This window comes from Periplaneta americana, chromosome 5 (genome assembly GCF_040183065.1).
Source record: "Periplaneta americana isolate PAMFEO1 chromosome 5, P.americana_PAMFEO1_priV1, whole genome shotgun sequence".
Lineage (NCBI taxonomy): Eukaryota > Metazoa > Arthropoda > Insecta > Blattodea > Blattidae > Periplaneta > Periplaneta americana.
In genome coordinates, this window is record NC_091121.1 from 43460211 (window position 1) to 43474178 (window position 13968).

A 13968-nucleotide genomic window follows, 5' to 3' on the forward strand; every position below is an offset into this window, starting at 1 on the left:
TTGATGCTGAAAAGTTAAAGTTTATATTGACATGTAAACAGTTTTTCTTACTTTTTATGGAAATGGAGAAATTTAGATTTTTCTTAATTAAGACACCTTTGCCCACGAAAAAAAATATTTTTAAAATATATGGTTAGATTCCACATTGAAAGTACAAATAAACACGTATTTTTTACTGGTGCAACGTTAATAAGAAAGTATTGAAAAATCAAATAAAGAAAATAAATAGTACGCACGTGAGCTAACCAGCTGACTGTGAGGCGGGAGCTAGCCTAGGCAAACAAGGCCAGGAGACATAAACACGTGATGTTTCGTCTAGTAGCGCATAGCTGGGCTAACTTTATCACAAGTTTTCATAAACACAGGAGTAAAATGATGCCCAAAGCTCGCTTATCTTCATCTCTCGGCCAGTGCTTGCTGTGTTGTGCCTTTCAAGTCTAGGCATGTGAATATAATTTATTTAATACCCCCGAAACTTATTGCTGTGACACTAAGCAAACATTGCCGAATCCCTCTTAATAGTGCAAGGTTTTTTTTTTTCAATATTTTTTTTACATTTTTACAAATGGGCAAAAAGCCTAAAAGTAAGTAAAATCAGATTATCTGTCTCTCTGTATACAATAAAAATAAGGATTACTTCTTAACATAACCTACCAAATGTCAGCTTCAAAATGAGCTCTCGTTCAATGTTCTGCTGTAAATGGTTCCAGAGTTCTGAGCACTGAAAGAGGCTTGTTTTTCTAAAATACGCTAAATTTGTCGCTCAACAATACGAAAACCGTTTGACTTTCGATAGTATATTTTTGCAAATGCACTCTCCTCAGCACCTTGTCTAAATAGGGAAAAAATTAGAGTATAAAAAAAATGCGAGGTTTTTTACTGATCGATTTCATATGGAATAGCCCTGATGCATTGACTCCTGCTTGGGGCCACGTGATTGCAGAATACAAAGAGAAATGTGAAATCTTCTATCAATCGTTTGTGTGTGTAGTGACAGTGTTAGTACTGTGCTTGAGTTAAATTCTGGCAACCATAGTGCATTTTGTTAACCAGGAAACTATTTTTGTAATCTTAATACAACATACTCCTCATTTAATTTGTAAATTACTCTTTCTATGAAAAGGACTAATATTTATTAAATGATCAGTAACTTTTTGTTAAATAATTTTTATTTTCAAAATTAATTTTGGTAATGTGTTGTTGACACACTCTTGAGTGCAGATAAGTAACAGTCAGCATACTTCATGTTGAAGGCTACGCAATTTGTTATATTTAGAAAAAAAAAAATTTCTCCTGGTGATCTGTGAATTATGTAGTCCTAACATATAATACAACCCAGTCAAACAAGAATAAAATAAGAAGTAACAGACTTATAGCAACTTCAAGAATTGAGGACAAGTATGCTATACTGATTAGTAAAAGAAATAGAAAGCTGACATCACTGGAAATTCAATTGAATACTTCCCACAAAAAAAAAATGTATTGAAACTCTGTAGAAACATATTTGAGGAACAAATGCCTGGAGAAGGGTGGGATTGAAGGAACTACTTCTCAGGAAAGGAAATATATATATAGAAGAAGTTAAAATGGGCAAGCAGTGACAACAAATTTGACAGTTGATGACTGGAAGTCTGTCTTTTGGTCTGACAAGTTGAAATGTGAAGTCTTTGTTTGCCAGCCATTATCTGAAAAGATGTATCTGAATTATGTAAATGTAATATTGAATCATGGGGAGGACCTGTTATGTGTGGTACTTTTTCTTTCAGAAGAGTTGGTAGATTGCGTGAAATAAAGTCAACACTAGACAAAAGTAGTTAGGTATTGCAATGTTTTATGGAGGTACACATTTCTTTCTAGAAAATGTTCAATTGGATCAGAGTTCATTATGCAGTGGGATAATTATTCTAAACATGTATTAAAATTAAACTTTATCTGAAAAGAAAGAAAATGAAAGGAAGTTCAGAAATATAAAGTGGCCATTGTATTCATCAGACTTAAATCTAATAGAGTTACAGTGGGAGGAGCTGGATCATTGAGTGTAAAAAGTGTGTCCAACATCAGAGGAGAGACTATGGAACATTGCAGCAGCAGTCTGGACTGAAGTACTAAGTCATAATTATGTATTAAGAAAAATTTATCCAGCACATGACGAGAGTAGTGAAAAAAGTAATTTCTGCAAAAAGTGATTTCTTTTACGAAAAAAGTTTGATACTTCATAGGGTTAAAAATATGGAGTGTTTAGTTAAGTTGAAAAATATGTACAGATGTGTTAATAATTATGAAGGGATAAAAATATGGAGTGTTTAGTTAAGTTGAAAGATATGTGTCAAATGCTTCTATATGGCTATTTTACATTGTTCTGTGACAAAACAGATAATGCTTGTCCAAAATCTTTTGATTGGCAATGTATTTATAAATGATTTTAGTAGAATTAACATTTTATTTTTCATTTTATTAGGATTGTCGAACCAATGATGATGACAATGATAACTGAATATTCTCTTTAATACATTGAAGACATACAGTATATACCTTCCTTTTTTCCTCCTCATCCCTCGTCCCTCATCCCACTCTCTTCTCTGCAATCACTTCATTTTCTCTTTTCCTCCTTTTTACTGATATACTTTTCTCTTTTCTTTCTCCTCTCTTACCTCTTCAGCTTCCTCATGACTCAATCTTATCATCTTCACTTCTTGCCTTTCTCCTTACATTTTTTTTTGTACTGCTCCATAAATCAATCATTTTCATTGGTCATCGTAATTTGGTATGTAATGTATTTTTGTATTTGTAGATACATGATAATGCCATTATTTATATTACAACTTTGAATTCGTTGTCCACAATTTTTGCTGTTTTTTTTTCTCCCATTTCTTATGTATAGTTACTTTGCTGCAACTGTTGATACTGTGTTCTTATCTTGGTGTTTCTTTTTCCTGTTGTAAATTAGAAAGAGTAGCGTGTTCTGTAGCTAATTAATTTAGTCTCGTAGTACAGTCTTTGTATTCTACTACAGATTGTAGGAATATTGCCTCAGCAGACTCCGTTATTAATTTTGTTTACAAACTACATTAAAACTTCATTTATACGTTTTTATGGAGTCTGAAGAAAGAAACTCTAAAGTGAAATAAACTTAAAACTGAAATGATATTTACCAGTAATAATATTTGAAACAGCATCTACAAACTATACGGAGAGTATGAATTCGGTCAATTTAGTAATGTTCATCACAAGAGAAATTTAGAACTTCCTAGTTAAGCCATCAGTGTATAAAACAATACTGAAATTTATAGCACACATTCTTGAAGAATATGCTGGGTAACTTTCGGTGTTGGACCCCGGATTCATTTTACCGGCATTATCACCTTCATATCATTCAGACGCTAAATAACCTAGATGTTGATACAGCGTCGTAAAATAACCCAATAAAATAAAATAAAAATTCTTGAAGAATGTAAGATTATTTATAGAAAATCTTTGCTGATACATAACATTTCATACTCTAATCCAGAAAAGTTCACGAAATTGGCTTACCTTGTTCTTACCATGTGATATTCATTTAATAACATGTGATTATTTTAGAAAAAAATCTGTTACTTTGGATTGCTTGCTCTTAAGGAATAAGCCATGCCCTTAAATTGTGATAACTGTCCCATCACTGATGAACGTTATTGAAAAGTAATATCTTCTTCAAAATCTACTTTAAAATACATTACATAAGTGTAAAAAACGAAGGAATAAAAAACATATATACGAAATAAATTAACATGGAAAGTGTGGAAATTTTGCTGGGACCTCATAAAAATGAGTAAGCATATAAAACACGTAAATGAGAAGTGTGTATAATGTATAAAAGAAGTTTTACTGTATTTCTCATAGCTATAGAGCACTTTGTAGAAGTTTAGCTGGTGATCTTCATTTTTTTTAAAATTATAATCTTATCTTTGCAAAAAAAAAAAAAAAAGAAGGATGGAGCAAGTTAAGTTTACAATTTTCCTTTTATTGAGGCATTATGTTCATATAAAATTTCACAAATTTACCATTGGTCATTTTTTATTAATAGACATAGGATTTTTCGATTAACTTTGATTAATACCTTGCACCCAATGTTTAAATTTGGAAGCCGTAGCTGATTACATGTGTAAAAGACATGTGCAACAAATACTGACAACTTGCAGGCGGAGAGTGAGAAGCTGCTGCTGACACAGAACCTACGGGAGTCACAGGCGAGTGTGGAACGCAGCCAGGGTGAGCTGCAGGCCTTTATGGCACGACTGGTGCAGCTGGCCGCACACGTGGACTCTTTGCAACACCTGCGACAAAAGGCAGACCAGCAGGGCTGCAACGCACTGCAGTACCAGCAGTGGTTCCAGCTTGCATCACGCGAGATAGAGCAGCTGCGTGCTGATCTGCAGGAACTGGAGGCAGGCCTCAGCTGTTCTGATGCCACCCTGCAGCTCCGTACTGAGGTCACTAATCTCAAGAACAAGGTAAGAATAAAGACTACAATTGAAACAATTGAAAAGAAAGCTCACCCTGTGAGAAAGCTCGTTATTTTCCCAATGAAGCAGTGTTTTTATCTCAGAATACTAATGGTGTATCCTGACCATCTTTGGCAAAGAGAATGAGCTAATGTAGTTTTGGAGATTCCCAGTTTTGTTAATAAGGCAGAAATAAAACGTGCAGTAGAGCCAATATTTATAAGCAGACAGTGTATGCGGAATGACTTAAGGAAAAGTGAAGTTGTTTCGTATCAGAGTTTGTGGCATGTGCTGTGTCATCCGTCTTTTGTGTACCTGGCGAGTACAGCAGCGTACAGAATGAGGGAACCCTGGTCTGTTCATAGTAACATTGCAACACAAAGTGTGCAGTTGTGTTATCCTGCTCAAGTATTTAGTATGCGTTGAATAGTGTTGTGCTGATCCATTCATAATGTCGAAGCAAAATGTTCAATTCGCTCAGATACGAGGTGCACTAATTAAGAAGTATGGGAGTAACATTTTACGTATTAACGAAGAAAATATCGTGTGTAATGTATGTAAAATTTAAATAAAAACCAGAACAACTCAGGCTATAGAGAAACATTGCAACAGTACATCACACAGGAAATGCGTTGAAATGAAATCTGGGGAACCCTCTACATCATCATCATCATCATCATTTAGTTTTGCGGGAAACGTTTTGCAAAGACATGTGCAACGTGATGGTCAATGAAAATATTCCTCTAAAGAAATTAAGTGATCCCCATTTTAGAGGTTTTCTTCAAAAATTCTCTCAATACAAAAACTGTTTAAGTGATAGGCGAAGACAACTTACGAGAATATATCGTTGTTTACTGCAATGCTAGTAATTCCATCAATAATGACGAGGTATGTGCTACAGTACGTCATTCTTCTTTTCCTTCTGACTGTATGGAGCTACAGTAGCATGTTGACGTCGTCTGTTTACATTTAAAACCTGTTGAGCCAATGGTCTGAATGAAAATAATGTAACATATAGTAAATGTGCACCTACATTCAATGATAAGTCGTCCTGCATCCACTGTCTGTTTATAAGTATGATTCAAATTAATTACAGTAACCATTCCAGAACTTGTACAGATGGTTCATTGGTCCCAGCCAAAGACAAACCAAAGCAGGATACTGTGATCAAAGTATGGGTGAATGATATTATACATTATGCACTCCATTAGAAACCCTAGATTCTGAGCTCCTGACAATTAATGCTTCACCTTTTCACAGCCATACAACGTATGTTAAAAATATATTCATCTTAACAGACTTAATGTCAGTTTTGTAGGACCTCAGTAACTCCATATCCATTGGTTACTATTTCAGACTTAAAATGGAGAGTTTTTCGATGTAGAATTTTGCCTGGAAAGCGTAAAATAGACAGAAAAAGGAGAAAATGTAAATGAAGAAAAAAGAAGAGACCTGAAAGACAGGTTAAGAGATGTAGTGAAGAAACATTCAATGGAAGGAATAGTCGAAACAGATTAAGATGGAAGGTCAAGAATACAATAGGGCACTGAAGTGGAAAAACAGCTGTCCACAGCAAATTCCAGAAATGCCACAGGTGCAAGGCCAAAAACCCTGACGTGCATGATGACGAAGGTTGTAAATGGAGTGACAGCAGGAAATGAGTGGGGATTAATTGTTTCGGCACTTTGAAGAAATCAGTGATGACGTCACCCAGAGGCCTAGCAAGAGGAGAGGGAAATGAAGACAGTGAGGGCGAGAGACAGTGGAAATTTCTGCAGTTCAAGCAAAATAAACAAAATGAATATAGATCACCAGCTGAGGAGTAAAGAGAAGGACGAGAAAGAAGATAAATTGAAAAGAAGAGAGAGGTCGACTAGAAAGGGAAGCACAGACATTGAGAAGTGGTCTGCCGAGTTAGCTCTGTGGCAGCATGTTTGCCTCCAGAGATGTTAAAACATGTATCAATATTAAGAGTAGAAGATTGATATCCTATGAATCTGGGCTATATCTATACTCGTGGATCAAGAAATGACAATAACTCAGGAGCAGCTATGCAAACTGTTTTTCCTGTATATCTCAGTTGTGAAATACCAGACAAACTTCACAGCTGAAATAGAAGGCATACACAGTTAATTCCGAATTTACCACAAAAATCTTCTGTAGCTGCATTTAGATTGGCAACAGGCCATGTCTGTTTGGCCAAACACCTGCATAGAATTGGAATATGTCAGTCTCCTAACTGCCCATTGTGCAACTCAAACCAGGAAATGGATGTGGAACACCTCAAAATCTGTGCTTCAGTGGTAATATCTTTGAAAAATATTGGAGTGCAAGAGATCAAATGACTTTATTGTCAAATGCGTGGCATTAGAAAACAACAACAACAACTTCTGCTGTTTAGTAATTCCAGCTGAAATAAAAGTGTAAACAAGTAAATACTACAAAAAGTAAATAATTTAAAATCTGAATGATGCTCGAAAAAATTAGGTAATTTCTTATGAATAGCTCAACTCCTATTTGTATTGTAACTTGCAATAATATATTATAAGTAGTTCAAATAATTATAGGCTATATGTTGGTTTAGATAACCTGAAGGTTTATAGAAATAAATAACATTATCGACTCTTGTGAGCGCTACGTAAGAATTGTGTACTGATGTGACTGCATTGTGTTGCAGCTGCTAGATGCAGAGCAGCGTTCTCTAGAGCTGCAGGCCGATGTACGACTGCTGGGAGAGCTGGCGGGCGAAGCAGGGTCTTCCCTTGACACTGCACAGAACGACCTGCTCACCATATCTGATGAACTAGCCCAGCTGTACCACCACGTGTGCACTGTCAATGGGGAGACACCCAGCCGCGTGCTTTTGGATCATGAGAAGCACGGAGGCATGACCCCAAGTAAGTCAGTGATATGCAGGTAGAGAAGTGGGTATTTCATATCATCGTCATGATGAATGGTTCAAGATTAGGTTCATTAGGTTGTGTATTGCTACTGCTTTTGAAGTTATTCGTCATTCCATCTATTCCTTGGTCACTCCAAATCTCTTGGCCTACTGGCTCGTTTTTTTTTTTTTTGTTTTTTGCTTCCTTTTCGAGTTTAATATTGTTTTACATGAAACATTTCATAGTGTGTTTTGGGAAAACCATTGATTTAATTCCCAATATACTCGGTCATTTCAAGAGAGCAGTATGTTATAATAATAATAAATTATTGAAAGCTGATATAAGAACGCTTCTTTGGGGTTCTTGATAGTCCTCTGGTGTTTGCAGTAAAAATTAAAATGTATTTGTATATGTGGGTTATCATTATTTACCCCAAAGTCTTCAATTGCTTGATTCATACAGTTTTTGTTGTTACTGTTTACTACTCATTTCCCCCATTAAAGTAAGTACAGTGCATATCCCTTTCAGTTCTTCAGTCAGAAATCTTGGCAATCACATGGATAATAATCTGAACTGGGAAATGCATATCACAGAAACCCAGAAACCTGCAGAAAAGTATATTCTATTATCCATGTGTTAAAAAGGATAAATGTTCATCTTCCCTCTTGCTTAAAAAAGTCCCCTGTGCAGACACTTGTATTTCCCTATTTTGACTATCCTGACATTTTACTGACTGACCTCTCCAGCGACAACAAAATGAAACTTCAACATGCTCATAATTTGTGTGTACGTTTTGTAAGCAATGTTCGTAAATATCATATCACCCCCATCCCTGGAAGCAATAGGTTGGCTTAAACTAGATAAGAAAATAAATTTACATTCACTTCTCTTACTCTTGGAAATCTTGAACTCTTCTATTCCTTCATACCTGTCATCCTGTCGTCTCGCTTCACTTGCCTTTCTTCCCACGACAATCTGAACATACGCTCTCGTCATGAAACAATACTAACAATACCATCCCATCGCACCTCCTCATACTCATCCTCTTTCACAATAGCCCTGCCAAGACTCTGGAATTCGCTACCTGCTAGCGTCAGAGACTGTCGAAATAAAATTGAATTCAAACTCACTAGACACTGGTCAGTAATTGATTTCTTGTAAATAGTTTCCTTAATCTATCACAAAATATTTCAATATCCAGTAACTTCATCACTATACAATTTTGTTATTCTAGGTTTAATTTGTAATTCAGTAAATATAAAATATTCTTTGTTTTTCTATGATAAATTATCTAGCTTTCATTAGTCAGGTAATCTTTTCGTACTTTGATTTATATTGTAATTGTAAATTTAATATTGTAAATTTATTTGTAATTGTAATTGTAAATTTAATATTGTAATTTTATTTGTAATTGTAATTGTAAATTTAATACTAATTGTAATTTTATTCTTCATATTATAGTTGGAATCTCCTGGTAGAGGGGCAGAGAAGGCCTGACGGCCTCATCTCTACCAGGCTAAATAAATAAATACTATTACTACTCATGTTTACGTTCTTTATTGTTGTTGTTAAAGGTGGCGACACTGAGGTGTGTCCTGACATTGATAAGGATGGTTATGCAATGTCCAAAATGGAGCTGCTGCGTAGCCGCTTGAAGACAGATGTGCCCTTGAAGGATCTGGAAAGTCTGAATGATGCGGCTGGCATGGCGAAACATGTGGAGACAATCCTGGATCAGATCAAATATCTGCGCACTGCTGTCGAGAACACAATCGAACTGTCCAAGATGAAGGGTGCACGTGGAAACATATCAGAAGGTGGGTACACAACTTCTCTTCAGAATGTTCACTTCATGAATTTAAAATTATCAGAAGATCAATCAATCTTCTTAATGTATCCAGCTGTTTGCTGACAACATAAAGTCCACTATAGTCCACTGTAGTCTATTCAGTTGTTGTTTTTCACGAGAAATAAGGGGTATTTTGATCGGTGTTCATTATAGATACCTGTTGCTAGTAGCCAGAGTTGGGGAATATTGTCAGAAGAATAAAATTAATTTAGGTGTATTCACACAAGTAGTTTACATTTTATTCGTAGACGTGGATTCAGTCATTAAGAGTTTCATGTGAATCTTAAAATATGTACAATTTTAAAATGTTGTATTGTTTATACTTTTGGAAATTGAATGTTTCCAAAATCACTTTTAATCTAGATAGCACAGTTAAGGTCTTTATACTTAAAGAGATTGTTGGTATTTTAGTCTATTTAGAGAAATCTGTCCCTTATCGATAAATCCACATTGTACCTTACCAAATTTATTGTATGTACTGTATACTGCCATTATAATGAAAATCTTTTTAGGGTTTGAGAAGTAAGTCAGTAGAGCCATCTCTTTCTGAAAGTACTAGAGGTAGATAATACAAAGGCAGGTTTTTTTTCTGACAATATTAATCACTTGAATATAGTTGTTTTCTTTTATATGCCAATTCAAAGTTGTTACATCAAATAGAAAGTTGAGTCAGTTCTGTATAATTGATGTTATACGTTAGATTGAAACTGATATGTGTGGAATTACAAGTTGTAGTCTGTTCCAAGCCAAGATAAGTTATTGCAAAGTGAACTGGCCAAGAGATAAAAACTTTATAATGACCTGAAGAAAATAAACTTGCATATACGAGGGGGTTCCAGGAAATAACGACCGTTTTGTTGTAATAATTAAAAAAAAATATATATTTATTTGAAAAAACAAAGTCTGTTACATAACTGAAGCTTCCTTTACTTCTCTACATAATCACCACCTACATTTAAACATTTGTCGTATCTGTTCACTAGCTTTAGAATTCCCGTGTTATACTCCTCTGCCGCCAGTTCATTAAGCCAGGTGTTCATTGTCTTCTTCAACTCTTCATCACATCCAAAACGCGTACCACCCAGAAGGTCTTTCAGCTTAGTGAAAAGGTGAAAATCGCTAGGAGCAAGGTCTGGACTATAGGACGGATGATCAAAGATTTCCCAACCGAATTGATCCAGCAATTCTCGAGTTGAAGCAGCAGTGTGCGGGCGGGCGTTGTTGTGAAGAAGCACAACTCCTCTCGAAAGCATTCCTCTCCTCTTGTATTGAATGGCTCGCCGTAGTTTTCGGAAAGTCTCACAATAACGATTTGCATTGATCGTAGTGCCTTTTGGCATGAAATCCAGCAAAAGAACACCTTTGCGATCCCAAAAGACAGTAGCCATGACTTTTGTGTTGAGAGAGTCTGTTTGAATTTTCTCGGTTTCTTGGGTGATGAGGGATGATGCCACTGACGTGATTGGCGCTTGGTCTCTGGGGTGTTGTGAGACACCCAGGTCTCATCACCAGTCACAATTTGATCAAGAAAGGCGTCTCCATCTGTGTGATATCGCATCAAGAATGTCAATGCTGAGGCCATTCTCTGAGTTCTGTGTTGGTCACTCAGTTGCCGCGGAACCCATCGTGCACAAATTTTGTGGTAGCCAAGATGTTGCGACACAATTACACCAAGCAAAGAACGAGAAATGTCAGGAAAGGCAATATGCAATTCGTCGAGTGATGTGCGCCTGTCTTGCAAGATTCTGTCGTTCACTTTAGTCTTCAGGTCTTCTGTGATGAGTGATGGGCGTCCGGGTCGAGTTTCATCGTGGACATTTGTTCGCCCATTGTTGAACATTTTGCACCATTTTCTCACATTTCTTTCATTCATTACAGTATCACCATACACTTCTTTCAATTGCCGGTAAATTTCTGCAGGTTTCAAATGTTGGGCATTCAAAAATCGAATCACACTCCTCACCTCACAGTCGGCGGGATTATCAATCACGTCGTTCATTTTGAAGTAACACAAAATGCACAATGGCGACTTGTTGCAACCAATACTCACAACATAATGAGAACACATGTTAAGGAAGCCAGTTGACCTTCAAACAAGGAAGGGGAGTCAGCTGCGCGGCGGGTATGCGCGAACGGTCGTTATTTCCTGGATCCCCCTCGTATTTCACACTCCACTATTTTTCATCTCAAAACCAGATTACCACTCTTCTATGTTGTCAGGAATTATAGATGTTTTTCACTGTAGAAGGGATGGATAAATAATGAACGACGTTTTAGTATTCCATTCGTATTTTTATCTTACTTGGAATCTTCATGAAAGACACTCTTGAAGGAAAAAGAGTAAATACCGTAGGTCCCTGCTGGTCATGTTTGTTGGTTATCATCTTGAAAATCATTCGATTTTTTTGTTTCCCAAAATATACTTTCAATATGTTTTTTCATGTTTAACATTGTGATAATTTCATATTATCCAGTGGATGTGATCAGAATTCCTTACCTCCCCATTTGGTAGCCATAATAGGAATCATGTAGAATTATTAAAAAAATTACATCTGAATAACATTATTTGCAATTACAGTATATATTGGACTGCATTGTAACAGATAACTGAAGTAATAGTCACTTGCCTGGTTTTAGTTAATGTGCAAATGTGTTGCAGCCATGAACAACGACTCGAAGGAAGCTGAGCTGGCAGAGCTGCAGGAGCAAGTGATCAAGCTGAAGTCACTGCTGTCGACCAAGCGGGAGCAAATTGCCACTCTGCGCACTGTGCTCAAGTCCAACAAGAACACAGCCGAGGTGGCGCTCACCAACCTCAAGTCCAAGTACGAGAACGAGAAGTCGATAGTGAGCGAAACCATGATGAAGCTGCGCAACGAACTGCGCCTTCTCAAGGAGGATGCCGCTACCTTCTCCAGTGAGTCATGCTACATTTTAAATCTGCTTTATTTGATCATTAGCAGGAAACTTATTATAGCCAATTTGATGGTGCAAAGTATATTGATATTAACAGACTTTTTGTTATAAACTGTGCTCACAATATTGTACTTACCATGGGAAATCGAAGTAATATCACACTGTAACAGAATTATGAGTGATGCCCCTCAAATTGCTATACATTACAATGATTGTGTTGCAGGCCTGCGTGCCATGTTCGCAGCACGATGCGAGGAATATGTGACGCAGGTAGATGAGCTGCAGCGACAGCTGGGTGCTGCTGAGGAAGAAAAGAAGACACTGAACCAACTGTTGAGGCTTGCTGTACAGCAGAAACTGAGTCTGACTCAGCGCCTGGAAGAGTTGGAGGTGGACCGTGAAATGCGAAATGCCCGGCGTCACGCGTCCGGTGCGGGTGGGCGTGGCAGCAAGACTCGCTTCCCACAGCCCGGGCGCTCACACACCGGCAGGGACTACTTCTAGCCACGGGGGAGACACTTCACCTGCGTGCTGGCCCTTCTCGCGGCCATCGTCTGACCCACAGCTAGTCTTGGGTTTTGTATGCATGGGTTAGGCCTATGGTCCGCTTCTACCATGTCCCCCAACTTGTCTCATATGATAGAGCGGGTCCCTTGGGCCTGGTACTGCATCTTCCTCTGTTCCGTTCCGGCTGTCCATCCTGCATCCTGCACTAGCGTCCGAGCCATCGGAATGGAACAGCCGTCCCCTGTAGAGATTAGGAAAAGTACCAAAGTACCGTGTTGTGTGGACGAAGCGTGTTGTTGACGAATGGATGTGAAACAGCATTTATTACTGTTATCGTTGTTACAGATATTTGGCAGCTTTGTAGTGGAAGCCGATAAGAGGCTCCCAGTATGTCTTTTTATAAAACTGAGTGTGAATTTTTTTTAATCCGTACTTATCATTTATTAATCAATCTATTATTTATTTGTGCCTAGTTTAGGCAATGAATTGTTATGTACAGCTAATATAATCCGTGGGATTAGTCGTTTAATATAGATTTTAAATAATGCAATGCGCAGGATTAGGTTATATTATCTTGTTACAATACTTTAGGATCTAATCGTAACTTTTAATTAGTATTTTAATTTGGACTAAACGTTAAGCATGTTGTATACATTTGTTTACTATCGCGAGGGATTGCAATATTTATACTCTACCATGTATTAGGCTGGCCACATTGAAGACTGACCCTTACCGGCATGAGAGTGGACAAGGGTTGTCGCGTTTTCTTACATATATATTGTTTGAAGTAATGTTCTGTGGGTTAGGATCACTTCTCGAGCTACACTAGGAGAGTTCTGAGGTAACTCGTCACTTATTGATCACGTCATAAGTGTCACCACATTATCAATCGCAACAGATAACTGCTTGTCACAGTCTTCATCCTCTAGATACTTCTTACCGTCATAACACCATAATAGTGCATGGAAACGAATGTGTGGAAAAAATGTTGTAGTGAAAGTAAAATGGATTAAGGTAAATACATTGTCAAGAGGTTTAGTTGTGAAGATTCTATGATTGTGTAGGAATTTCTCTGCAGTTTGATGATGTGCTTATCGTGAGAGACTGTGATGATGATCATGCCATTCTTTGTAACATAAATGCTTAGAACACTAACTCTGAACGCATGCAGTTTTAATAAACCTAATTTCTTCACCCATAGTTTGTAAAAACAAAAGTGAAATTTTTATACCTAATGCTGATAATTATGGAGACAGGGATAGATTACAGAAAATTATAATTTGAAACTGAAAATAATGTAGATTGCACTGCCCAATATGATATGAAGAAGTGTGAC

The 13968-nt window shown here is 37.0% G+C and overlaps 1 protein-coding gene across 1 annotated transcript in view; it reads left to right on the forward strand.

The window, feature by feature from the left end:
• The window catches only part of BicD (protein bicaudal D), a 28582-nt gene extending 15025 nt beyond the window's left edge, over nt 1-13557 (forward strand). Inside the window, exons 5-9 of the mRNA XM_069825538.1 lie at nt 4176-4487; nt 7156-7375; nt 8935-9177; nt 11869-12126; nt 12349-13557. Of these exons, the coding sequence (XP_069681639.1) occupies nt 4176-4487; nt 7156-7375; nt 8935-9177; nt 11869-12126; nt 12349-12629 (1314 nt within the window). The 3' untranslated portion in view covers nt 12630-13557. The remainder of the gene's footprint in view (nt 1-4175; nt 4488-7155; nt 7376-8934; nt 9178-11868; nt 12127-12348) is intronic.
• Nucleotides 13558-13968: the final 411 nt, after the last annotated feature.